Genomic DNA, 27,886 nt, shown 5'->3' on the forward strand with positions numbered 1-27,886 from the left:
CGTACGGCGCGAGCGGTTGACGTACGGCGCGAGCGGTTGGGACGTGGTGGGGGGGGAGAGAGAGAGAGAGAGAGAGAGGAAATTTGAAAGCCAATTTTTTTTTCAGCCCAAAAATAAAACTTGGCCTCCAAAGTTCAGGTAAGATGTCAATGTGTTTGATATTGTGAGGAGAAGGAGGGGTTACACGTTTTAAATGTGCTGTATTTTGTGGAGGTTGGTGTTGACACCTGGGCCGGCTCCGGCTCCGGCTCCACTCGCTTCCTGTCAAGTCTGTCGTCTGCAACAGAAATAAGTAATATTGAAATGCCACGAAGGTACGGGGAAGAGGGAGAGGTGTCTTTTTCAACCCATTTGTTCCCTCTCCTGAGCTGGTTCTGGGTGTGGTGTTGTTTGCCTCTGGTTAATGTATTCCCCACAGCCCGAGTTAAAACAACAACGTTTAAAATGTAAACGCTTTCCCTCCATTTTGTTGCCCCCTCCCCCTCACCTTTTAAACGATTACAAATATTCATCGTTTCAAATGATGGCACTTTTTTTTAAAAAAAAATGAAATTCGCTCCTATTTTCTGTCGGTTTCGAGCAGTTTGTCATCGCCCACAAAATACACAGCCGATCCGCAGGGTGTCATGTAAAAGCGCTTTGAAACGTCTCAACGGCCTGATAATGCGCTGTAACAAATGCAAGGATTATTATTTTATTTTAAAAAAACTTTTATCAACTCTTAATTCATCTCCTAATTCATCTCCTCCCCCTCCCCCCGCCTTCCTGAAACTGTTCCTGAATAATGTGTGTGGCGTTCATGTGTTGATACTTTCTAATCAGGGACACTTGTGCGCCTTTTTTTTTGGTGAAATAATATTTTTTTTGATCTATTGAGGAAAAGACAGATCTTGTCTGTTGACAAACATGAGTATGGCAATTGCCTTCTGGACTTTCAAGCTGTCAAGGGGTTTGCCAGCAATTTGTTTAACTGTGAAAATAAAAAAAAAGTAATACATATGGGGATTTGCTCCACTGTTAAAAATGTCCCCGTTTTAATCCTTTATTTATTTGTGTGTGATTGTGCTCGAAGTTCATGCCAAATGTTGCTTTTTAAATAAAAGCGTATTTTGGAGGGAGTTATCTGAATGTGGAATACTCAATTGACCCATTCATTGAAATTCTTCACCCTTTTTTAATGTATCTAAACTGTGTTTACAGTATCTGGTTTCAATTGTGAAAGGAAAATTGAAGGTCTGTCATTTGCATTGGATTTTGGTTTTAAAGGCCTATAATTGGTATGAAAGAGCAGTTGGCATTTGTGAAGTGAAGCATGCATTTTAGCTCAATGAATAGTAACCCTTTGTGTAGATGGGTGGTAGATATTGTACAGTATTGCATAGTGTATTACTTCACAATTTCACCCTACATGATACTGTAGTTGTACGCAATAGATTGTGGTTGCATTTAATGTGAGTATGCATAAATAATGCAGTCCATCTGTGTTAATTTTAGTAAGAAATATTTTCCAAGTTTTGTTTGTAATAAAGCATTTTTTGTGTTTTTTTTAAAAAATCTAATACATTTGGCATTAGCTACTTTTTGAGTTCCAAAAAAATAAATTTTCATTGACTTTGCTTCTCTCACTATCCACACTTACATAGTTATATAAGATTGAGTCTTGCTCATACAGTGTTAAGAGATCTGCTTTATCTTTATTATTTGTGATTCTGCAATTTCAGAACCCAATCACTTGAAAATTATAATCTAAAATGTATATTTTTCATTAGATTACGCTTGTCTACAAATCTAGTTGCTGTACTCAACAAAATCACCTGTGTAACTATTTGAGATGTTTTGACTTGTTATTTACTGAATCAAATGCAAAAATTATTAATGATGAATATTTCAGTATTTTAAGGCTAAAATAATATCAAGCAGATCAAATAAAATTAAGACTGTGGAATATTTGTTTATATAACTGACCTGAGTGATAAGAGATGAGTCAGTATAAAATGTAAATACATTAATACAAAAATATAATTAACTCAACTGAACCTAAGAGATAACAATTTAAATTAGTTAATATTTGTACTGGTAATTAGCCATATAAAAAATAGTACTAAATTGAAAAGCGCAGGTTTGAATTGAGAAGGGCAGGAACCCTCGCTAGGTGAATAGGAGGTACTAGGAACTCCCTATGAGGTTTGTAGCACAACTGGGCTTGCCCACAGTTTGGATGTGCATTGCTACCGACTGAGCGATGATTCCACTGAATTGGAAATACGGAACTAGAGCAGCAGCATCTGCTTACCTCTGCACACCAATCAAAGTGGATATCAAAGCCTGGATGCACGAGCATGTTCACAAATCCATACTCCAGGAAACGCCTTCCAGCAGCTGTCGTCTCAAGCCTCTGTTTCCTCATTAGCTACTTGACAGATATCTGCCTTCACTATGGAAAGTGCTACACAGCACAGCTTGTGATCCAGGTTCTTGTCTGAAGTGCCTGCTGTGAAGCCGCCTCTGCCTTCAGTGTGCTCAGTAACACATCAGAGTAGGCCAGAGCGCTCCCTACCTTTAGGCGTTTCCTCTCTTTTCCTCAAATCCACTTCACTGTTTGGTCTTGTACTTCACTAATGGGCCAAACGGAATACCTATTGCTGTCCAACTAGGAACGCAGAACTACAAATAACTTTTTGGACATGTGTTTTATATGCCACAAGTTTAACTTGCATTGGGACTTTATCTTGCAGAGAGACTTGCCCTTTGCCTCTTCTCAGTGCGGTCCCGTATGACATTGTCCAAGCAAAAATTGGTGTCCACCACAATATCCAAATTTATGATGCTGATCAACCATTATAACAAGTGCCTCTTGTATCTTCCAATCAACACCTTCAAGGTCCCTTCTTGAGCTTTGCAAAGCTGTAATACCACAGTTAGAGGCACCGACTTTCACGTCCCACAAAGTGATTTTGTGGAGTCCTGTAGCTCAGTGGTTAGAGCACTCGCTTTGCAAGCGAGAGACCTGAGTTCAATTCCAGGCAGGGCGAAACCTTGGGCAAGTTTCCTTACTCCACACGCTTAATAATAATCCCTCCAAAACCAAAAACAATAATAAAATTGGTCATTTTCAATCTACGACTGTTTGTGGGACATTGCTGTGCGCAATTGGCTGCCGCGTTCAACCACAAATATACAGTCAATTCACTTTACAATGTGTTCTGTGAAGCGCTTTGGGACGTCCTCCCGACGTGAAAAGTGCTGTATCAAATGCAAGGATTATTATTATATTATTATTATAGTGTATAAGATTTGAGTGCAGCATACATGATCCTCAGATGAATCTGCCAATTGTGCAATTATCGTGTGTAAACAGACACAACACATTTACAACAAATGCCTGGAGCAGATTCAAGTCCTGTAGCTCAGTGGTGAGAGCACTCGCCTCATAAGCAAGAGACATGGGTTCGATTCCCGGCAGGGCAAAACCTTGGGCAAATTTCTTTGCTCCACAAGCCTGATAATAATCCCTCAAGAGAAAAAGAACAATAATAAAATTGTTCCCTTCAATCCACGACTGTTTGTGCGCAATTGGCTGCCACGTTTTGCCCAGAAATATACTGTCAATTCGCTTAACAGTATATTCCGTGAAGTGCTTTGAGACGTCTAGAAGACGCGAAAAGCGCTATATCAAATGCAAGGATTGTTATTATAAGTCCATCCTTGTCAAAGCCATTCAATACAACATTGATAAATATATGAATAAGGTGGTCACAATGGTCTTTCAAGGGGAATAGGCGAGGTGAAACTCCCATTAAATTTTACACATTTCCTAAATAAAACAAGATTTTGGCCATATAGCCTTTATGAGGCATGAGGTTAAAAGCCTTACAGATCAATGAATACAACATAGGTGGGTTTCCCCTGGGCTTTGTGATATTCTGCAATCTCATACAAAGCCACAACCTGCCCCACACACTTCTCATAAGAATGGAAAGCAGCTAGTTGCTTCCTGATCAAGCCTCCAATGCTTCACTTTGTTGTAACACAAACAACCACCTCAAGAGTCAATGAAATGAGAGAGCTTCTTCTGTAGTTCTTGGTCTCAGTATGGTTAATGTTTTGGATATTACTACAATTCCACTCTGAACAGACAGAATCATATTGACCTCAGACAGAATCATATTGACCAGCCTTAGAAGGGAAGCTCCAAGCTGACTGTTTCTGGTATTATCTGTAAAGCCTTTGCCATTGCCTGACCCTCCCTTATACCAGCTTTTAAGTACTTTAGTATTCATAACTTCTTTCAAGGTATGCCTCGAAATGTACCTCTTTGACTACGCTTTCGGTCATCTTTCCTCTCGTCATTCTCCTCAGCTCCCACCCACAGCTCTGGGGCCCAGAATTATCAAGCACTTTGGCATTGTCCTCCTGACGTGAAAGGAGGAGTGTAATTTTATTTTATAACGTCCATACCAGCTGCCTTATCATTAGCAAAGCGATGTCATACCAGTGGACTGGATCATGAAAATGCCTTCAATCTGATCAACACCTCCCGACAACTTTACCACCCTCCACACAGTTGTATTTTTTTTATGGTCTGTTGGGTCAGATGCCAATTGTGCATTAATACTGTATTCCTTGCTGATTGCAAGGACACCCTTGTAGATCTGTTGTAGAGCACTGAACAATTTTTAACTGGTGAAATTTGATAAAATTGTTTTTTTTGTGACTAGCAATCAGACCAAATTCTATAGCGTTATAGGCCTTATATACTTTATGATCAGACCCCCATGGTCAGAATTACAATAAAAGGCATATTATCTGGGTGACTTGTATCATTACTGACCTCCAAGTTTTCTCACTTTGTAAATCTATTTTAACAATGCAGTCCTATTCTTGTCATTACTGCTCTTACCATTTCTATCTTGTTTGTTTGAAAACAATGACCTAGGTTGTCTTCCTTCTCACTGCCTCCATGCTATGCTGAAGTCAAGAATTGTTATACTGATCCTAGGAACACGAGTAGATCATTTAGCATTTTCAGCTTGTTCCTTTTCCAGAATCTGAAGACTATAGAACTTGTATATTAATATAACAATAATAAGCCTTACATTTGATATAGTGCCTTATCACGTCTTTGAGATGCCTCAAAGCGCTTCACAGAAAATACTGTAAAGTGAATTCACTGTATATTTTGTGGGCGAAATGCGCAGCCAATTGCGCACAGCAACATCAGAATCTCCCCAAGTCATCCCTATCTACAAGCTTCCATGTAACAAAAGCAGCAGTGTACAGTCAATCACAACTTTGATTTACCTTGCCTTTCATATGCTTTCAAACTTATGTGGTGTGCTTCACTAAGCTCAACATCTAGCTTTCTCATGCTGGTTTCATGCCGTGACAGCCAGTTGTCAATAATGCTCGGTGAGATTTACCTTATTATCCCTGTACTGCTTTACTGTTGCCTCACTTGAGGTGAAGCTTCTTGTTTGTCCATAATGGACCATAATGTCCATAATGTCCATTTGTCCATAATGGACAAACACAGCCTACAGGTACAAAAAGAACCAAAATTTGTCTGAAACTGACTGGTTGGGGAAAACACATTCATATGTGAACCATTGTTATTATTGTTGTTGTTTGCTCCTGTCTCCCTGAGAAAATAGCATAAATGTGAAAACATTAAATCTGTATACAGTATTAGCACCATTACTGCAGTCAGAAGTTGCTGGGAACACTCAGCAGGTCAGGCAGCATCTATGTAGAAAGGAAAGTTTCATTCTGACGAAGGGTCGTGGACCCGAAACGTTGACTCACTTTCCTTTCTACATAGTTGCTGCCTGACCTTCTGAGTTTTCCCAGTGACTTCTGTTTTTGTTTCAGATTTCCAGCATCTGCAGTATTTTGCATTTCGCTATTATTGCAGTCGCCACTCAGGTAACAAGTACCTATTTTATACACAAAAACAGAAATCGCTGGGAACACTCAGCAGGTCAGGCGACATCTATGGAGAAAGGAAAGTGAGTTAACGTTTCGGGTCCACGACCATTCGGATGCCTGCCTATTTTATACTGCTGTGTTTGAGCCTCATCCTGAAGATGTTTAATAGTAGCATGTGCTAATTACGTAGAATTATGAGAACAGGGAGAATTTTAACATTTCAAACAAACTGACAGGAAAGCATGTTGATATTGAAACTTGCATTTAAATTGAACAGAGATATTCAGCAATCTGAGCAGTCTTGCTGCATTTGTAGAGGACAACACTACAGAAAGCTAGCATGGTTTGTCAGCTTGGTGCAATTGGAACTGCTCTTGAGTGAGTCAGAAGGTTATGGGTTGAAACTCCACAATGGGAATTTAGCTCATAGTTCAGGCTGACATTTCAGCTCAGCACAGGTGGAGCACTGCTCCAAAAATAAAGCTAAATTCGGTGTCCTTTGCTATACTGTATTTTAATTCCCTCATTTGCTGTTCTTCAAAATGAGACACTAAACCAATGTCCCATCTACCTGTTAAAGTGAATGTTAAAGATCCTGTGATAATATTGGTAAAGAGAACAACAACAACAACAAGATTCCATTTATAGAGCACCTTTCACGTCAGGAGGACGTCCCAAGGCGCTGTACAGTTGTGTCAGGACCCGAGCAGGGGGGAAATGGTCAGGGTGAGGGGAGGGAAGGGAGGGAGCGAGGAGGGGGTAGAGAGTCGAGAGGGGAGCTGAAGGCACGGTCAAAGAGAAAGGTCTTGAGACCGGCCTTGAAGGAGGAAAGGGAGGAGGCGGCGAAGGCACTGGGGGATGGAGTTCCAGAGCCGAGGGGCTGAGAGGCAGAAGGCCATTTCACAGTGGTTCTGTCAACAATAAATTGATTATTCACCTTATGTTTGTTTGTGGGATCTTGCTGTGTGCAACTGTCAGTAGTATTTGGCTACATTTGTCCTTTGAAAGAGATGTTAAATCGAGGTCCCACCTGACTGTTGAGGTGGACTTTCTAATAATAATAATCCTTGCATTTGATATAGCGCTTTTCACGTCAGGAGGACGTCCCAAAGCGCTTCACAGAACACACTGTAAAATGAATTGACTGTATATTTGTGGACGAACGCGGCAGCCAATTGCGCACAGCAATGTCCCACAAACAGTCGTAGATTAAAAATGACCAATTTATTTTTGGTTTTGGAGGGATTATTATTAGGCGTGTGGAGTAAGGAAACTTGCCCAAGGTTTCACCCTGCCTGGAATTGAACTCAGGTCTCTCGCTTGCAAAGCGAGTGCTCTAACCACTGAGCTACAGGACACCACTTTAAAGATCCCATGGCACTATTCATACCAGATAAGATTGTTCATTCGTTTCATGGTGGTTGGTGGGACATAGCTGTATGCAGTTTGGCTGCCGCATTCATCTGAAAACTACAGTCACTCCACTTTACAGTAAGTCCTGTGAAGCTTTGAAACTATTAGATATAAACATTATTTGGATCACAAACTGTAATCAGACAATGAAATGATGAGTTCTTTATTTTCATAAGAAAGCAAATTTACTGTTGCCCATATTGAACTTTCGATGTGTCCAGCAGTTTTATGATGTAGACGGTTTACATGGAGGAATGCAATCAGAAAAGTAATAGTTTGTATGTATTGGATTCCAATCTATTATTAACAAATGAAATCCGTAGATGTAGATTACGCTTATAAATGTACATAATGCCAACCTTGTGGTTGGGGTTTTACTTTCAATTCCTTCTAAATGCCAGATGAGTGTTTTGTAATATTTGGATGAATTTCCTGCATTTTTAAGCAGTATTGTTTTTGAACTGGTAAAGCAGACTAAAGTGTTGTGAGCTATTAGTTTTCAAATTAGCTATTCGCTCTGTATTTGTCAACCGTTTTCAGCCAGGTGTTTTTTTGTGAAATAAGATTTTTCTTTTTGAGCCACGTGCTGAGAAGATGGAGAGGGAACTCCTCTTAAACATCTGGGTGATTAGGAGCACAGGAACAACTAAATAAATGCAGGTTTCCATTTTTGCTCCACTTATTATGCCTTGCTACAAGAGCACAGTGTCTAGGAAACCTGTTCCAAAATGGGTACTAAAAGGTTCAAGAGGCAGAATTACTTTGACTGTGGTTTCCAGCCATGTTTCCTGTTTATATACCACAAAAGTCTTGATGGTTTGGATTTTGAAAGAATACCACATAGTTATAGTAATAATCTTTGCATTTGATTTAGCGTCTTGTCATGTCGTTGAAATGTCTCAAAGCACTTTACAGAATATACTATATTGACTGTGTATATTGTGGGCGAAACATTGCTGTGGCCCTGTTAACAGCTTGAAGGTGGTCCTGAGAAATGTGGTACTCAATGGATCTTTTACTTAATTTTTTTGTTCTATTGTGGTAATAATGATAATAATAATAATAATCCTTGCGTGGTACATTTCCATGGACATCAGAAACTGATCCCAAGTCACCATTGTTCTTTTGTGAGCCTTGATGATTAGTGGTGAGAGACTATTTATATGGGTGTCAATCCAAGTCCGATTCTGTCCTTGTCTGACTTCTGCAAAAGTACACCTTCCAGCAAAGGTCTATAATACAGAATAATAGAATAATAATCCTTGCATTTGATATAGCACTTCATCACGTCTTTGAGACGCTTCACAGAATACACTATAAAGTGAATTGACTATATATTTTGTGGGTGAAAAACAGCAGCCAATTGTGCACAGCAATGTCCCATAAACAGTTGCGGTTTGAGTGACCAAATGATTTTTTTAAAAAGTGAAAAAAGTGATCCGCCAATTGACTAACAAGCGGATTCCTACTTACTGCTAGGTAACCAGAGGCTTGTGGGGTAAGGAAACTTGCCCAATGTTTCACCCTGCCCGGGAATCGAACCTAGGTCCTCACGCTTGCGAGGCAAGTGCTCTAACCACTAAGCTTACAGGATTTTTCTAATTTTATCCCCGCCTACTGTTGTGTCTCCTAAAAATCAATTAACTCAGCACATACCCCCTAACCAGAATACAAACTGTAACCCATTGAACAGTCCCTTAGACCAGTTGGAGATACATTACTTATTCAGTGCTCTGCTCGTTGACCAGTGTAACTCAGATATGAGTTTTGCATGTGAACCCACACTCTTGGTAGATGCGTCTAAAAACTCTCATCCCTGCAGCCTGGTTTCTTTTTCTACCTGAAATCCAATTTACAGCTTGATCCCAAATCTCACACACGAGCCGAAGAATTTTTTTCTCTGCTAAATGCCTAGGAGCTCTGATGCACGAATGAGAACTGTTTCAAGACAATCTTCTATGTCGTGAGTTTAGCTACATTGGGACTTCTTTGCTTGAAGAGAAACTGAAAAGACTAAAATAAACCATGGCACTTTCTCAACCTGGTCTCGAGGGATTGTTTCAAAGCAAAAGTCAGTACCATCCTAGATATCAATGAGAATCAATACTTTGAAATTGATTTTTCAAGGTATTGAAAAAAATCACCCACAAAATATACAGCCAATTCACTTTACAGTATATTCTGTGAAGCGCTTTGAGATGTCTTGAAGACGTGATAAGGCCCTATATAAAATGCAAGGATTATTATTATATAAATTCCCATTTGAGCCTAAAAGTTAGCCTAATGTTCTGGATGGTGAGTGGAGCGCTTAAGCTCCCCAGCCTCATTAACCATCAATTCAATAGCAGCAAAAAGATGTTGTAATTTCATCAGGAATCATTGGAACAGATGCTTGAGACTGTCCTTTTCTTTGCCATCCAACATATGGTTGATGAAGACATTATGTAAGCTTAAAAAATGCTAAATAGGATCCTAGTCTATAAATTATTGTCTTAAACACTTCAGACGGTAATGTTTAGTGTTTGCTCTTCTGACCTATGGGGATTCAGGGTTGTAATTAGCTGTGGATCAAGGTTATAACCAGCAGGAAACTGAATGAAAAAATAAAGATTAAGATTAGGGTGGAGATGGATCGACTAAATTGGTTTGGAATAAAACAATTAACTTTGAATTCTTTGTGCGTTACAGAGCTTCATTCCAGCTCTATTGGTAATTCATTTTCTATTTAATTTCATGCTCAGTTGTTGGCTTCTTGTTTACAGAATTCTTTGAAATTCTCTTAATGACCAGATGTTGCACGAGGGAAATCTTTTGAACTATATTTGGTTATTTAGACTTTTGCCCCTTTATCCATTTTTGCACTTATGTTTGTCTTAACTGCTATAAGCAATATTGGTGATCACAGAGTCCTGCACTATAAGGAGAAGGTAATAATAAACAAGGCAGGTTTTATGGCGAGACTTAAAGACAGATAAAGAGGGAGCAAGATGGAGGAACAGAGAAGGGGATTTTCACAGGTCAGGGACAGAATCTGAAAGCTCTGCCACTGATGGTGCCGTGGTGAGGACAGGGGACGTACAGCTAGCCTAAGTTAGCCGAGCGGAGGGTGGTAGGAGATAGGAGGAAATCAGAAAGATAGGGAGGTGCTAGGGTGTTAAAGGGACTTCTAGGTGAGAGTGAGGACCTTGAAATTGATCTGCTGGGAGTCAGAAAGCTATTTTAGCCAGGCAAGGACTGGGGTGATGGATATGAAGAGTTTGGTGGCGGTGAGGATGCAAGTGGTGGCTAACTTGGGTTTTGGATAAGTTTAAGTTTATCCAAAGGCTTGGTCAAACAAGGGTTTTTAGAAAAATGTTTTTAGAAGGGTTTTAAGACAGGGTAGGGGAGAGATTGGGTGTAGGTGGAAGATATTTTGTGAAGGAGTTCTGGAGAACAGGGGCATAGTGTTCAAAAGCTTGGTGGCTCATGGTGGAGTGGAGGAGGCAAGGGACATGCAGCAGGCCACAGTTTATGAAGCAAGACTAGAAAATATTTCTGTGAGATATGTGTGTGATTGGATTTGAAGGTTTGGACAAGGATCTTGAAGTTAGTATCTTGAAGGCAGTCCTTTGTAGAGAAGGGAAAGAGAGCCAGTGGAGCCTCTTGAGGATGTGGTGATAAGCACATAAAGCCGAGTGAGGTAGCCTAGTATATTGGTGAGCATATTCACCTCTTGTGGGACTGCACTTTACTGGTTCCAGTCCTACTTGACACATCATCTCCACTTTATATTCTCCAATGGTTTCTCCTCCCATCTCTATCTCATCTGCAGTCATGGGGTCAACTACCACATGTATGGATGGCGCCCAAATCTACATTCCCTCTTTTAGTTGTGAAACCCAGGTCTGCTGATGTTCTTTCTCCCTGCCTGGACACCATCCTCCTTGGTTCCTGCCAATGTCTCCTTTCTGCCATGGCCTATCTCTCAGACTCACCAAACCAGTTCGCAAATCCAGTTCAATCCTTAGCTGTCATTGCTGCGTGTCCCCCGAACTCTCCACGCCTAATCTCTAAAACTCTCTCCCCCTGTTTATCTTAAATCCCATCTGGAAAAACTTATCTCTTCGACATCCTATGGTCACCTTTTTCTCTGCCTTCTCACTTGATTGGCGTCCAACCCGACACTGTTCAGTAGTCTGAGATATTATGCTGCTTGAAGGACGCCACATAAGTGCAGGTTGTTAGATGTTGCTGTTTGTTGTATTGTAGTATATTGGTACAAAGCACAGGTATACAGAGACTTAATTGAAAAATTTAAATTGATCATGCGTTGCACAAGAAGTAACAAATTCATTAGGAATTTTAATAGGAGATAAGATTGAAATGTCTACTTAGCCAGAATTGCTAAATATTTATTTGCATGGTGCAACCTTACTCTATTCCTGATAAAATGTGTTTGTTTCCTGTACAGAAAATGCCAGCCAAGCACTATGAAGATGGTGATATGGTAATGGGCCGTTGGCCAGGCAGTAGCCTGTATTATGAAGTGCAGGTAACGGGATTTGACAAGATTTCCCAACTTTATGGAGTCAAGTATAAGGATGGCACTGAACTGGAATTGAAAGAGAGCGATATGAAGGTAAGGCCGTGGCACTGGCTTTGACTTTAATTTCAGATTCATTTGCTTTGGTCCATTGTCTAAAATTCTGCTACTTTAGTAGTGTTTCTCAGTTTTATTTTCCTCTGATGTACCTTTTCACTCCACCCCCGCATCACCAACTGCAAGTGTCTTGGTGTAAATTTCTGTTTCTGTTTCTCCTTTTCCTTCCGTCACCTACCGCCTCAATACTCATATGCCCTCCTCGACGTTCTCCCGAAGCTCCACTGAACACAAAATCCAGCTAATCAAAAACTCCGCCGCCCAGATATTCACCCGCACTAAATTCCATATCCCCATCACACCTGTTCTAGCTAGGCTCCACTGGTTCCCTATCACCGAACGGATTGATTTCTAGATGCTCACACTCGTCTTCAAATTCCTTCATGCCATTGTACCTCCCTACCTCTCCGATCTGCTAACTCCCCAACCTACTACCCACTGCATCTGCTCGACTGGCTCTGGTCTCCTGCTTGTCTCTTGAGTTCTCCGTGGCGACGGTCACCTCCATCCAGCTCAGCATCGTGCTCTATTATGGTGAAGTGCCCTGGGACTCTGTCCTGCGTGAGGGGCGCTATATAAATGCGGTTGCTGTTGTTATCTTATTTCTGCCTCTCCCCTTCACACCACCCACCACATACTTTTCACTTTATGTTGTTTTTTTCAGTTTTTGAGGATGGGTCAGCTTTACAGCTTGCTTTAGCCACTTCCGGCACCTCCAGCATCTTCCAACCACTAAGCGTATCTTTCCCTCCCCTCCTAGCATTCCGAAAGGATTGTTGCCTCCGTGACTCCCTCTGGTGCATTCCTCCATCACCACCAACAGTTGCTCTCCTCCCCCCGGCATTTTCCCATACCAGCACAGGAGATGCAATACCTGCCTTTTCACCTCCTCCCATACCACTGTCCACAGCCCCAAACATAGATTTCAAGTGAGACAGCGATTTATATGTACCATCGCCAATATAGTTTACTGCATTCACTGCCCACAATGTGGTCTCCTCTACACTGGGGAGATAAAACGCAGATTGGGTGACTATAGCGGAACACCTCCGTTCTGTCCGCAAGCACAACCCTGAGCTTCTGGTTTCTTGCCACTTCAACTCTCCCTCCCACTCGCACTCTGACCTCTCCATCCAAATCTCCTACCCTGTTCCAATGAGCCACAGCACAAGCTCGAGGAACAGCACCTCATTTATGTGCTAGGGACCTTACAGTCCTCTGGCCTTAAATTGATTTCAACTATTTCAGACATTACCACATCATCTTGGTCCCAGACACACCTTTTCTCTCTCTGGTCTGCCTATTTTGTTGCAATTTTCACCCCCCCTCCCCCACACACTTTTGTTTTGCATTATTAACACCTCTATTCCCCCGTTTTGTTGCAATCCCCCCTTTTACAATTTTGCAAAAATTGTAAAATAGGCATCACAGAGAAATGTCATTGCTGCTGGTCTGGTTACTGAAGTGCAGGATAAATGCACAATGCAATTTATGTTTATATAGTTCCTTTCACTTCAGGAAGATTTCTCAAAGGGCTTTACACACCCAAAACAATAACTAAAGAGGGTGGGTGTGAGGGAGGAGAAATATGACTGAAAACGTGGCAATTAAGCAAGTCTTGAGGCGGTGTGGGGTGTCGGGGGGCATGTGGGGTAGGGAAGAAAAATATAATATCAGCGGGACTGAAGGATGAAGTTCGAAGAATCGGGGTCATAATGGCTGAAAGGTCACCCACCGACATGAAGCAGATTGGGTGGGAGACTAAAACAGGCAGCTCTTTGCTGAGAGGAGGGAGTATCTGGATTGGGAGAGTTGCAGGAGGTCGTAGAGGTAGGATGGGCGAGACTGTGGAAGGATTTAAATGTGAGGATGAGGATCTTGAATTTGATTCACTGGCGGATGGGAAGCAAGTGGAACAGAAGATCCATTCTTGCATTCTGAAACGTTGACTCACTTTCCTTTCTCCGTAGATGTTGCGTTTCGGGTCCACGGCCCTTCGTCAGAACGTTCTGACGAAGGGTCGTGGACCCGACACGTTGACTCACTTTCCTTTCTGCATAGTTGCTGTCTGACCTTCTGAGTGTTCCTAGCGACTTCTGTTTTTGTTTCAGATTTCCCGCATCTGCAGTATTTTACGTTAAGTTTAGTATTTGTTACATGTGACTCCAATTTCCAGCCTTAATGAATAGTTTAAACAGATTAAACATACAGCAGTAACTAACCTCATGATGGATCCAATTAAGATCAGATCAAAACTTTGACTGGGCAATCTTTGAGAAATGTGATTTTTGCGTTATAGAAAAGTAAGTAAATAATTAGAAATTTTTCTCCTCCTTTTAGCCCTTAAATTATTTTAAAAGCAAGAAAAGCCGTTCAAGATCATCTTCCCGTCAGCGTGGTAGATCTCGCTCACGATCCCGTTCCCCAGCGAGGGCACCTAGCTCAAAACGTTCAACCTCCCGTGGCAGGGAAACGAAGAAAGAAGTGGAGAAGCAGATTGTCCCAGAAGTCAAACCTGCCCCACAGGTATGTGAACCTGTGATTGGGCTTGAAAAAACTCTGGCCTCTGCTATTTGTCTTTTCATCTATCAGTGCATACCTATATTTATTTCTGTGCCTATAGTGAGCCTTACTTGTCGATACACCACTATTATAGTCTACTTGGTGCAGCTGAGGTTAGTGTTAACTTTGCAATAATTAGTGTAAATATTAATCCAGGAGTACCTAAATATGCAGTGAATTTCATTTTGGTCAGAGAGTGAATTACATTTGGCCACTCTCACACACTATTGGGTCTGGCTGGGGCCAGGAAGCAGAGATGCCTGCCTTTTTTGTTGTGGAGTAGAATGTGCATGAGATGGCAGAGATTAAACATTTTGAGCAATCACAAGTGCTAATTTCACTTTTAGAGATGTCCACTTAAATGTCTTCAATAAAGGAGCAAATATTAGAAGATGCATGTTCAGCTCCTTAATTCGCCCGATTTGAGGAGATGTCATGGTGGAAATTCTGTTCACTTATTGTGCTTTTAAGCTCTTAAAGGAGTTGTGCATTTTCTTTCCTTACCAATTTTCTTTTTTCTCTTCCAAAGACGTTTGAAGTCATTTGTTGTGCTTCAAAGGCTGAGGTCAACTAATGACACAGACCAGGAAGTAAATCTTACTGTGGATGTCTCAGACATTTTATTTAATATTTTAATACCACAAATACTGTTTCAAATTTCTTATTTTTTAAACAATAATTGAATACATTCTTTGTAACCTAGCTGGCTGCCTCTCTCTGCAAGTGGAGGGAGTAATGCATTCATTAAATAGGTTGGTAGCTATTTTGACTCCGATTCTACACCCCTAACATCTGGTCACCTTCCTGCCCTTCACCCATCCCAGCCCCAACTCCCAGCTCGGGTCCAAAAGACCCTGGCTGTCCAGCATCCTGGGACGTCTTTCCGACATGAAGGGCGCTATACAAAATTTGTTGTTGTTGTTGACTGATAACTGTGCATCAAGTTGGTTGAAGACGCATTCTCTCTGGTTCATTCAGGTTAGATGAATAAAGTTATAGTTGTGATGTAGTATCGTGCTGTAGAATCCTATTTAGGAAGTGAATACAATTAATTATAGGTAATACTAGAAATGTGAACCTGTGATTAGGCTTGAAAAAATTCTGGCCACTGCTATTTGCCTTTTCTGTGCATTCCAATGTATATTTCTGTTCCTATAATGAGCCTTACTTGTCGATACGCCACTATTATAGTCTGCTTGGTGCGGCCTCCCTTGTTTTAACATCCAGATAGTTTCCTTTGCTTGGATGGATAAGTGAGTGTTGTATTACCTACATTTTTCACCCTTTGAAATAGAAGCTTCAGGAGAACAGCAATAATAGCAAAACTACCCTAGTAGCGGAGCTCAATGAAGAGCAGGAAAACCACACCAAGACTAGTACCTACAAGATCACTGAGGTAAGAAAGCCTGTTTCTTCACTGTGCCAAGGAACTTCACCAGCAGCTTCACCTCAGAAAGATGGAAGTTGGCCACTGCTGTCATCAACCAAATATTTCCTACTTTCTCAACTTTCTTTAACAAAAAATACTAAATGCAGAGCAGATGGATAAGTGAAGGAGGGAGGTGGGGTGACGTTTTGGGAATTATCTTTTCTCCACTTCAAGGCAACAAATTAACCTGTTGTGGATCAGTTCCCACCTGTTTTGTAACCGTATCCTACATAGGTAGATGGTTGGTGTATAAAACGTTGGAGATGCATGCAATGAGACTATAATGACCTTTATTCCAGAATGTTTCCAGCGGTAATTAAAATTAATTATTTTGGAAATTGCACTTAGCAATTGATTATAGTGACCATTTTTCTGTTTTTAGAAGGTTTTAAAACATCCTGTTACTTCATAGCAAAGCATAATCTCAGCAAACCTGGCATGATAACCAGGTGCTGTAGAAAGTGTGCATTGTTGTCTGGCATATCTAATGAAGTAGTTTCCTTTTGGGGATTGGGGGATAGAGTATTATATTTACGCACTGCTGTTGAAATATTATTTCTCTTGCCTCCCTTATTATATCTGAAGCATAAGATCCGTAGTGAAATAGTGACAGACGAGTTGTCTCTTCGTTACAATCTACGCACTCGGAAAGAAAAGGAAGAAGCAAAGCCCATAAAACTGGAGACTAAAGATAAGCTCCTGTACATTAAAAAGGATGTGCCGCAGACCCAAGAGCTAGAGTTTGGAGGACGAATTGGTAAGATTGGATTTTTTTGGGTTCCTTGTTTTAACATCCAGATAGCTTCCTTTGCTTGGATGGATAAGTGAGTATTTTTTTAAACTACTTCTTTTATTAATGTAGCCAAGTCAGTTAGCATGAAAATCTCAGTGTTTCACAGAAACGATAATGAGGAGAACTTAAGGGTTAACAAGAGGCACGTCAAAGAACATTTTGACTGAAAGAGAAAGCAAGATGAAGGAATCTAGGGAAAGATTTCAGAGATGTGAAAATAATTATAAGAAAGTTTGAACATACAGCAAACTTATTTCTGTATGGACATCAATGTTGCAGATAAAGGATCGTGCCCTTTCATAGCTGTTTGTGGGACCATGTGCAAAAGGACTGTTGTGATTGCCTACGAGTACAGTCACTATTGTAGGGCAATATTAAATTCAAGGATTATTATATTCCATTGCAGTCACCACTAAAGTTCGAGGTTGAATTTTCAAAAAGTATGGTAATGTAGTAGGAATTATTGTGGTAGAAGTGTGCGTGTAATATTGTACTTTGAAACCAAGTGTTCATCAATTGCCAGAAAAATGTTCGGTAACTCCTAACTCACAATGCCCTTTAGGGGGAAGCCACGCCCATTTTATAAAGAGGTGAAGCATGACTCTTGGGTCAGCTGATCAACGCACTCTGCAGGGTACACCTTCTGCCATTGATGGGAGTGGGCAAGTTTCCAGATGATACTATTGGTAGAGTCTCCGATCACTCCGCGCTTTGGTAGGAGTCCCTCGTTTAGAGAAAAGATCTTTGAGTTCTCGACAGAGTCGTCTACCTTACGGGCTCCGGCCTTGATGCTCTCCAGCTGGTTCTCTGGTGAGCTTGCTGTGGCAGAATCTTCTGAGACTTGTTGACTATTGATAACTGGTGGCCCTCACATTGGGATAATCCCCTGTGGCTTTGGACTGTCCCCCCCACACCTTGCCCCCTCACAGTCTGGGCTGACACTCCAATGCAGTGCTGGCGATTTGATGCATCATTGGAGGTGCTGTCTTTTGGATGAGAGAATAAATCGAAGCTATTACTATTGGTATTAATAACTAAACCTGATAAACAATATGGAAGTAACATTTTGTTTCTATTTCAGGTGCATTCTTTATGGTGTTTTTATTGCCTGCCACTGTCTTCATCCTGCTGTTGATGTGTGGACAAGAGGATTCCAGTATCCTGAGTTTCCCACCCCAGGTGCCACCTCTCGAGACTCTGTGGGCATGCACTGCTTTGGGCATCTTTGTCCTGTGGTTTCTCTTTCAGGCTTTGCTCTACCTGCTGCCCATTGGAAAGGTAATCCTTTTGTATATTTGGTAACTGAATATTATTCTAAAATTTTGTGTTCCTTTTTTAAAAACAAAAGACAAGTACTTCCATGTGTTGTCCTCTAACTGGAATTATGTAGGAAATTCATGTAGGAAAATGTTTGAAGCACTTTATAAAGACTGGTTAGAAGCCCGACGAGAGAGATGATAAGCATAGAGGGTGGCACAATCAAAGTGATTGGATTTTTTTAATGGGTTTTGGAAGCAGTTAGGGAGATGGAGTGATCGCAAAAGACTTTCAGAAAGGAGGGATAGAGTGGTTGAAAGCTTACCCACTGGCAGTGGGCAGAGTTGGCAGAGGACTGAGTTGATGGAGTGGATGAAGCAATAGAACTACAGGAAATTGTAGAAGTAGGGTCAGGCATGGCTATTGAGCATTTGAAGATAAGGACATCTGTACACATGAATGTAGACCCTGTGCCTGTGGGTGATGTCACAAAATGTTTTGGGGTCAGTCTGTTACATATGGAAACTGATCACTATGCTTAAGAGTATCCAAACCAAACTGAGGGTTTCACATATGTATGCCACCTTCAAGTGGAAATTTCTCTTTGTCTGGAATGGAATGCACTGTTTACTTATTTCCACGGAGTATCAGGTGCAGGTTAGTAAGACTCGAGGCTTGGGGCCCCCAATCTGACCCTATAACTTCTGCTGACAATCCAGGCTGGCTGGTCTGTTACCAGCAGTGCCCTGAAATACTGTGGTCACACCTGGTTCAGGAACTGAAAATATGGAGTCTACCAGAGGGTTAACTGGATTCCAAAGTTGTGTTGCCAGGCACGTCACCTTGGAGCCAGATAGATCTCGGACATGGAGGCCTTGCATCCGCTCTTCCTCCCAAAAACCCTTCTAAAAATCTTATCTTCTCCTCTGTGCTTTCTGTCACCTTTTTCCTACCCTGTTGTCTTCCCACTTCTACTCCTATAAAGTGCTTTGAAACATTATCCTAAAACCAGTAAAACTCACATAAATCGATTTAGTCAAGACCATAGTATTTAATATGATTTACGCAAAATCCGAGGTTCAGGCAAACTATAAATCGTAACCAATCTGATTTAATCCATAACCCACATTGCGCATGTGTAATTTAATGCAGCTGGTAACTGTGCATGCTGTACTTTGTTACTGTAGCTGGTAAGTGGGCACGCGTCAACAAGTCAGGACATTTCCCACGATTCAATGCAACCGGTAAGTGCAAGAGTAATGGAGGATAGGGGAGTAATGTTATGAGGTAGGAGATAATAATTATGATTAGTGCAAAGAAATCTAAATGGTTCTGATAGGAACCTGAATGGGATTCGGTGCATGTATGACTTGGGCAATATACGATTTATAAAGATAAGACGTGTGCAAGTTTTACTGTATAATGTTTTCTGTTTCGGGGTCTCATTTTACAGATCCCAACTGCCACATTGCAATGGGGTCAGATACAATAAGAACATGAGAACAATAGTCCCTTTTCTTTGTGAGTGCACTATCCTTGGTTCTCTAATGGAATATTTATTTTGCATACAGATTGTTGAAGGAATACCCTTACCAAATGGAAAGACACTTAAGTACAGGATAAATGGTATGTTCATAACCAGATTCATGTTATTTGTAGCAGGGTAAAAAATGCATTAAAACACAAAGCTGTGTCTCCAGGGAGAACTCACCTCACAAACGAGAGTACCTGGGTTCGATTCCTGGGCAGGGCGAGACATTGGGCAAGTTTCCTTACTCCACACGGCTCTGTTCACCTAGCAGTAAGTGGGAACCTGGTTGTTAGTCGATTGGTGGATCGCTTTTCTGGGGCTAATAATCCCTTCAAGATAAATAAATAATATAATAATACTCAATTCACGACTGTTTGTGGGACACTACTGTGAGCATTAGCTGCCGCATTTCACCCACAAAATATACAACAACAACAAGATTCCATTTATAAAGCGCCTTTCACGTCAGGAGGACGTCCCAAGGCGCTGCACAGTTGGGTCATGACCCGAGCAGGGGGGATATGGTCAGGGTGAGGGAAGGGAGGGAGCGAGGAGGGGGGAAATGGTCAGGGTGAGGGGAAGGAAGGGAGGGAGCGAGGAGGGGGAAGAGAGTCGAGAGGGGAGCTGAAGGCACGGTCAAAGAGAATTCACTTTACAGTATAGTCTATGAATCGCTTTGAGACGTATCAAAGATGTGATAAGGCGCTCTATAAAATGCAAGGATTATTATGTTATTATATTGGAATATGGAGAAGTAAAACTTATTATTTTTAAAATTATGATGTTTGGGGAAGGGAGAAAATTGGGCATTTACTGATGCCTTTGCACATCTTCAGTGTTCTCGTACAGAAAAAAATATTCAAAATTTCCTAATTATATAGAATCTTGCAGCAATGAAACAGGCCATTTCGCCCAACTACTCTTTACTGTACTTTGTAGTCCAAATTAGTCCACACCCTTCCCAGCCTCCTTCCCCCCACCCCACCCCCTCATGCTCCTCGTTTCCATTCTCTCTTGTATGATATAATTCCTCTTAAATGCATTGGTGTTTTCTGCTTCAACTACAACTTCTGGCATTGAATTCCACAGTGTAAAGAAGTTGAGTCCTAGTATGGAAGTGGACTATTTTAAAGTGTAGAATATCTTCTTCCAAAGACTGAATTCAAGAATCTCCACATTTTTTTGCTGTCTTTAATGTTTGATAAAGTGGTCCTACAAGCTAAGACTAAGTGGAAATTCAGACCTTGGATCAAACTTAGCACAAACTGTATCAAAACAGTGCTACTAAACATTTTTTTTTCCTTTCAGTATCTATGAATGCCCTCAGTCTTCCTTCATTCTCTCTCTGCAGCTTTCTATGCATTTCTGCTGTCTGCAGCTGCAGTAGGAGCTGCACTGTACAATGGAGTGAACCTTAGCTACATCCATGCTAACCTGCTGCAAGTGGCGATCTCTGCAATGGTGTTCTCCCTGCTCCTGAGTGTTTACCTGTACTTGCGCTCCTGGCGAGTTCCCACAGACGAGCTAGCACCAGGAGGGAACTCTGGTAAGTGATTTGATTGTTGTCCAAATAAGATTGCAGTGGTAGTTTATATTGTCAGTAGTCATGAAAATCAATGAGCCAGACCTAAAGGCATTGTAACCAATTGTACCGGTGGAGTATACCTTTTTTTGTTTCTTGTACTTTTGACTTGTAGGTAGTTTTATCTATGACTTCTTTATTGGACGGGAGCTGAATCCTCGAATCAGAAACTTTGATCTCAAGTACTTCTGTGAACTGCGTCCAGGCTTGATGGGCTGGGTGAGTTTGAATGTCTGCTATCAAAATTTGATTATGTATAACATCGGCTAAAAGCTTATGGTCAGGTGTGTCAGCTTGGCTCAGTTGGTAACACCTCTGAGTCAGATGGTTGTGGGTTCAATCCCTACATTGGATGCAGTGTTGGGGTGTACTGCATTGTTAGTACAGTCGTTCGGATGAGACATTAAACTGAGGTCCCTTCTGCCTGTTCAGATGGACGTTAAAGATCCTGTGGTATTACTCGAAAAGAGAATGGAGTTTCTCCTGGTATCCTGGTCAATAATCCCCAAATATAATTGGTCATTTGTTTCATGGCTCTTTGTGGGATATTGCTGTGCACAATTGAAATGCTGCATTTGCCTTCAAATACAGTCACTCCACTGACTCTGGTAAATCCTGCGAAGCGCATTGAGATGTCCTCTTGATATGAAAGCCACCATACCAAATGCAAAGATTATTAGCATTATTATTAATAAGCAAATTATCTCAAATAGATCTCAATGTACTTCTTTGACCGTGCTTTTGGTCTCATCCCCACTTGGTCCCATCTCCAGCTCAGGTGCCCAACCATGTGTGTCGAGCAATTTGGGACATCCTTCTGACATGAAAAGTGTATATAAATGTAAATTTGTATTGCATAAATGTATAAGTGGCACTTTCTAATTCAAAATCATAACTCTTAAATATTAGTGATGTAAGAGGCTGTATAATTGCATTGAGCTGTTGAGATTGTTTTCAAGTGAGGGTGTTACCTTTTCTTGTTCCCAATCCTCCTCTTCTTATATTACTCTGGCCAGGTACACAGCATATATATCATCTCTCGCTCTCTTTTCCCCCACCCCCATGTCTTAGTTGATAAAAACACTCTCTTTGTGAACCTTAGCCATATAGACCCAGAAAGTCTCAATTCTGGTCTGTGTTGAGTTACTAGGAACACAATTGGCATCTGTACCCAAAGCTGTTGAGAGGGAAAAAAAACATCTATGGTTGCTCCTCTTAATTGCTATTAAATGACTGTTCCCTGAAAGTGTGGGTGTTTGTAGGTGCAGACTGGATAAGCTGTCTGGGCTCATGCAAGAACAGTGGCCACTTAGGTAAGCCACTGGGGATGCTAACTCTGGGAGAATAGCTAGCCAGATAAGTGGTTGATGTTGGAACTATTCAAACAAATCAGGCAAGACTTGAAAAGCAAATGTTGAAAGTTGTTTGAAGATTGTTTTTAAATCTTACAGGTTATCATTAACTTGGGAATGGTGTTTGCAGAGATGAATGTGCAGAACCTTGACATGCCCTCCTTGGCAATGATACTGGTCAACAGTTTTCAGCTCCTTTATGTACTGGATGCATTGTGGAACGAGGTACAGTTTATGGAAAATTATGGGTTACAGGTTCAGTTAATATAACTCTTGCAATTCTGACTTGTTCTTTTCCATTCCGAGTAAGTAGGAACCCTGTTGTTAATCGATTGGCAGAGTCCTGTAGTATGGAGTCCTGTAGCTCAGTGGTTAAAGCACTTGCCTTGCAAGCGAGATACCTGGGTTCAATTCCAGACAGGGCGAAACCTTGGGCAAGTTTCCTTACTCCACACACCTAATAATAATCCCTCCAAAACAAAACAATAATAAATTGGTCATTTTCAATCCACGACTGTGGGACATTGCTGTGCTCAATTGGCTGCCACGTTTCGCCCACAAATATATGGTCAATTCACTTTACAGTCTATTCTGTGAAGCGTTTGAGACGTCGAGAAGATGTGAAAAGTGCTATATCAAATGCAAGGATTATTATTATATTATATCGCTTTCCGGGGGTAATAATCCCTCCATAAATTAATAAATAATATTGGTCACTCAATCCACGACAATATGTGCAATTAGCTGCCGCATTTCGCCAAAATATAGAGCCAATTCACATACAATGTATTCTGTGAAGTGCTTTGAGATGTCTCGATGAAGTGATGAAGTGCTATATCAAAAGGGAATCTCTTTTGGAAGGCACTTCATTGAGTAATATGGTTGACCATTCTATGTTAAATCTTGAATTTGTTCCTCACCATTGGTCGAATGTTTCTATCAGACAACGGATCGATTTAAAGATCCTTGTCTACAAATCCTTTCCTGCCGTGACTCCTCCGTACTTGTTGACCTGATTTTTCCCCACTCCACTACCCGCTGCCTCCGTTCGTCTGGCTTTGGCCTCCAGCTTGTCCCTCATCCCCTTCATTCCACCATCGGCAGCCGCAGTTTCAGCCACTGTGTCCCGAAGCTTTGGAACTTTCTCGCCCAATGACCCCTCCTTCCAGTGTCAGGCTCTGCCACTGTTAAGCGCTCTGAGACGTTGCCCCGCATGAAGGGCACTATATTGCGAGTTGTTGTTTTTCACTTTGCTGTTGTGACAGGAGGCAATTCTCACCACCATGGATATTGTGCATGATGGATTTGGCTACATGCTGGCATTTGGAGATCTGGTCTGGGTTCCCTTCATTTACAGCCTGCAGGCTTTCTATCTTGTTAAACATCCCAGTGAACTGACCTGGCCTGTCGCTGCAGCAATCATCGCTCTGAATAGTAAGTTTATCTGTTGGGAACATGTACATCTTTAATCAATGAACAGTTTCTGACTATTAGATGGTCTCATTACTCACAATGCACCTGTGTTTGCATTGCAGCTGTGGGCTACATCATTTTCCGAGGTGCTAATTCACAGAAAAATGCCTTCAGAAGGAATCCCCTTGACCCCAAACTGGCCCGTAAGTACCATTGATACAATATTTAGAAACAATTTCAGCACAGAAGATCATTTGGCCCAATGTGTCTGTGTCATTGCTACCCTTTTTCCAAAGTCATTCTTTTTTTAAATTAATCTAAATTTCCAACTCTTTTCCCATATTCCTTTATATTGAGAGTTCCACCTATGTCCCCAAAATACACAATCACAGTATAACTTACAGTATATTCTGTGAAGCACTTTCATGTGATAAGGCACAATATCAAATGCAAGGATTATTAATTTTGTAGAGAACTGGACTTTACCATGAATATGACCAGCCAAGAGGAACGCCTCTGGCCATGACCAGACAGTGAAGGAAAAATTTGGGATTGTTCTTTAGAGTGGATCGCTCATGGATTGAAGCAACCCACTGATTCTACGAATAACCCTCTTAGCTTCAAGCCATACCTGGTCATTAGCCGATTTATTTTTGTAGTGGAGTTCCATGGGTGGTGTGATGCACTTTAATTACTGTCAGTTGTTGCTATTTAGCTTATCTGGTATTTTTTTACCTCAGTTGTTACAATAAATAATAGTTCTAACATTCTGAGTTGAAATCTTCAGTTTTGTAGTCTTTAATTGAGTCAGACCTGCATTGTTTTTCCATGTTTTAATTCACTTTCATTACAATCTTATGGGTAGCAGTATTTCAAATTGACTTTTAACACGTCTCTCATTCAGTAATGTACATTGAGCATTTGTCAGAGGTGGATTATGGGAGAATAACTGCAGTGGGATAAACTGCACAGTTCTAATGACAACTTTTCTTTCTGCAGATTTGAAAACTATTCCCACCGCAACCGGGAAGCATCTGTTGGTCTCTGGCTGGTGGGGATTTGTTCGTCATCCAAATTACCTTGGTGACCTGATCATGGCTCTGGCATGGTCTTTGCCCTGTGGTAAGTGGGAAGGAAAGGACTGAGTCTTGCTTACTTCTGAGATTCCCATTTGCTCTCACTTTACTCCCTGTTTGAACCACTCCGGTCCAGTTTTCGTCCTGCCCACACCACAAGACAGCGCTTGCCAAAATCACAAATGATGTGCGCTTACTCTGCGACAAGGCTTCCCTATGGCTCCTTATCCTCATTGACCTTTTTGCCACCTTTGGCACTGTTGACTACTATGTTCCTCGATTGTCTCTCTCATCCCCCTCTGGGACCGCATATTTCCTGGTTTAAGTCCGAGTTGACTCATTACCGCCACTTGGTTTCCTCCCAATAACTTCTCTTGCTCTTGCTTGTCATCTCTGATGTACCTGAAGCTCTATCCTTGGTCCCCTCTTTCCTCATCTACATCATCTGCAAACATGGGGTTATATGTCCATGTGACACGCAATTTACCTCTACTTCTATCGTTGATTGATTCCAGGTCCACTGGTGGTCTGACTGCCTTCTTTTAAGTCATCAATTCTGGATGAAGCTAAACTTTCTTCAGCCAAACACAAACAAGATGTATCATCCACGTATGATCCTGTCTCAAAGTCAAGTCTGTCAAAATCTTCCCTCATGTTTTCGTCACCTTCCAGACTTGACTTTTCAAATGCCTTCCTTGACATTCTCCCCATCTGTAAGCTCCAGCTCATCCAAATCTCTACCACTAGCATCCTTACCCACTCTACATCTCCATCACTCCCATCCCTGCTAGGATCCATTGGCTTCCTGTCAACTGTGGATTGATTTCAGAGTCCTCACCCTCAACTACAAACTCCTTCATTCCCTCGCATCTCCCTACCTCTCTGATCTTCTCCAGCCTCATTCTTCTGCTTGCTCCATCTGCTTGGAAAACTTAGACCTGCTTGCAGATCCTCTATTCCAACATCAGCAACCAAGCCTTGAGCCACTGTATCCTTAACCCATTGGAATCCACTTCTCCATCTTGCTCCAAGTCTTCAAAACTGCCTCAACACCTACCTCTTGGATCATGTCAAAGGTCTTGTCCATTGTCTACCCCCACTCCCCAAGCTCACCATACTCAGTCTGAAAAACATCTCTTTTTTGTTTGGTCAACTGGTTGTCTGATATATGTGGGCACCCATTACCATGTTCGGGAGTATCCAATACACAGGAATTTTCATGTATGGGGTGCATGGATCTTAGTTCGGTTTGGATACTCTTAAAGATGGTGATGGGTTTCCACATGTGTCAGACACCCGGCTGTCCTTTATATATACAAAAAAAAGGATGCAAACCACCCACATGTTGAAATTTCCCTGTGTCTGGATTTGAATGTGCATTCTTTCTGTGGAGGGACCCATTCTGTAATCTAATTCTGGAGTTATTGGACACAGGTTGGCAAGAGCCAAAGCTTGGGGACCCCAGAGTTTGCATTCAGTACTGCTGGAGTTCATTCAGCTAAAACCATGCAGCTTGCATTGACAGGATTGTCTGGCAAGCTTCCGACTACTTGTCCAGGTATGACTACCCTGTCCATTAGAGCTTTGTCTTGTAGGATTAACAGGTGCTGGGTGAAATGAATCCCAGCTTCCAAGAGATTGCCCCTCTTGTCCAACAAGCTAGGCTGGCTTCTCTATCCTCAGCATTGCCCTTGAGTACTGCGGACCCACCTAGCTCAGGAACCGGTTCCGTGGAGCCATTCCAACATTCAGTTGCCAAGCACGTCATCTTGGATCCAGCTCAGCTCCAAGATGTTCCTGCTTATCTTCACCCCTCCCCTCCCCTGGAGGAGAAGGAGCAGTGTGTGGTGCGATGATGCATGCGTGTATGCATACCGATGGGGAAAAGAAATTGAAATGAAGTGTATAAGTGAAAGATTTAGTTTTAAATTTGTTTTCTTCCATTTTTGTTGTTCCAGGTTTTAATCACGTTCTTCCTTATTTCTACGTAATCTACTTCACTTGTTTGCTCATCCACCGTGAGGCCAGGGACGAGCACCAGTGCAGGAAGAAATATGGAGTGGCCTGGGATAAATACTGCCAGCAAGTGCGCTATCGAATCTTCCCTTACATTTACTGAGTCCACTAATCTTTTGCCTGCTTGCCTCCCCGGTGCTTAACCTTTACAGATCTAGAACATAGTGAGGGATATCACAATGCAGCCGGTAATTAAGAAGGCCCACCTATGTCAATCATGACTTTTTATTCATTTTCATTCTGTTCCCTTTGGTTTCCCATTTTTAAAAACAAAGTGGCGTATTTTCACACTTACTGCTTAGCCTGGTGGGTAAACCTGCTCAATTAGCAAACAAAACACGCAGACAGACAGAGCTACTCACATCACAGAAAGATTCAGCTATCTCAGGTATTTAAAGTCAAGCGGGCTCTTCTGTGCACTTGAATGTTTCTTTTAATGATGGTCAAATGCCAGCCTGTGGAGGAGATCATTCCTAGCTGTGGTTTGAAGCCCCACCACCTGTATGTATAAAAGTGGGCTTTGTTTTAAAAATGGACTTCTGCTCCTTTCTCTCGCCATTTGTAGCACTGAGCTGATTAACGCAACAGTGAATTGACTGGCTTTCATGTCGCTTCAGATTTTCATATCTGCTTAAACCGAGAGCAATAACGATGCTCACTTCCTAGCGCTTTCATAAGCCTTGCAGATTTTGCCTAGTTTCTTAAACTAAAATCAGAAGCATGTGAGATTTTACAAACCAAACGTTTTGTAACAGTAATAAGGGGTGGGGTTTTTCCCCTAATATTTTATTCCTCTTTGAATCACGCACCCACCCCCGCCCCCCCCCGCCCACTCCCAAAAAGCTGAACTTTTATAAGGTGCAACCTGATATTCATATTTGTAAGAGTAAATGCCACA

At 41.6% G+C, this 27,886-nt stretch overlaps 1 protein-coding gene and 1 non-coding gene across 2 annotated transcripts; both read left to right on the top strand.

Annotated features, from left to right (window-relative positions):
• The first annotated feature begins 14 nt into the window (after positions 1 to 14).
• On the top strand, positions 15 to 27,818 carry lbr (lamin B receptor). The gene is made up of 14 exons (XM_007898219.2): positions 15 to 138; positions 11,789 to 11,956; positions 14,318 to 14,503; positions 15,834 to 15,935; positions 16,554 to 16,725; positions 17,843 to 18,039; positions 19,590 to 19,644; positions 20,901 to 21,095; positions 21,247 to 21,350; positions 22,583 to 22,708; positions 23,749 to 23,917; positions 24,019 to 24,099; positions 24,896 to 25,018; positions 26,931 to 27,818. The coding sequence occupies exons 2-14, from the start codon at positions 11,792 to 11,794 to the stop codon at positions 27,089 to 27,091; spliced, it is 1,836 nt and encodes a 611-aa protein (XP_007896410.2). The 5' UTR covers positions 15 to 138; positions 11,789 to 11,791; the 3' UTR covers positions 27,092 to 27,818.
• On the top strand, positions 3,397 to 3,468 carry trnam-cau. Its single transcript has one exon. It is a non-coding gene; the product is annotated as a tRNA-Met (tRNA).
• Positions 27,819 to 27,886: the final 68 nt, after the last annotated feature.

The sequence above is a fragment of the Callorhinchus milii genome, unplaced genomic scaffold (assembly GCF_018977255.1).
Source record: "Callorhinchus milii isolate IMCB2004 unplaced genomic scaffold, IMCB_Cmil_1.0 Scaffold3, whole genome shotgun sequence".
Classification (NCBI taxonomy): Eukaryota; Metazoa; Chordata; class Chondrichthyes; order Chimaeriformes; family Callorhinchidae; genus Callorhinchus; species Callorhinchus milii.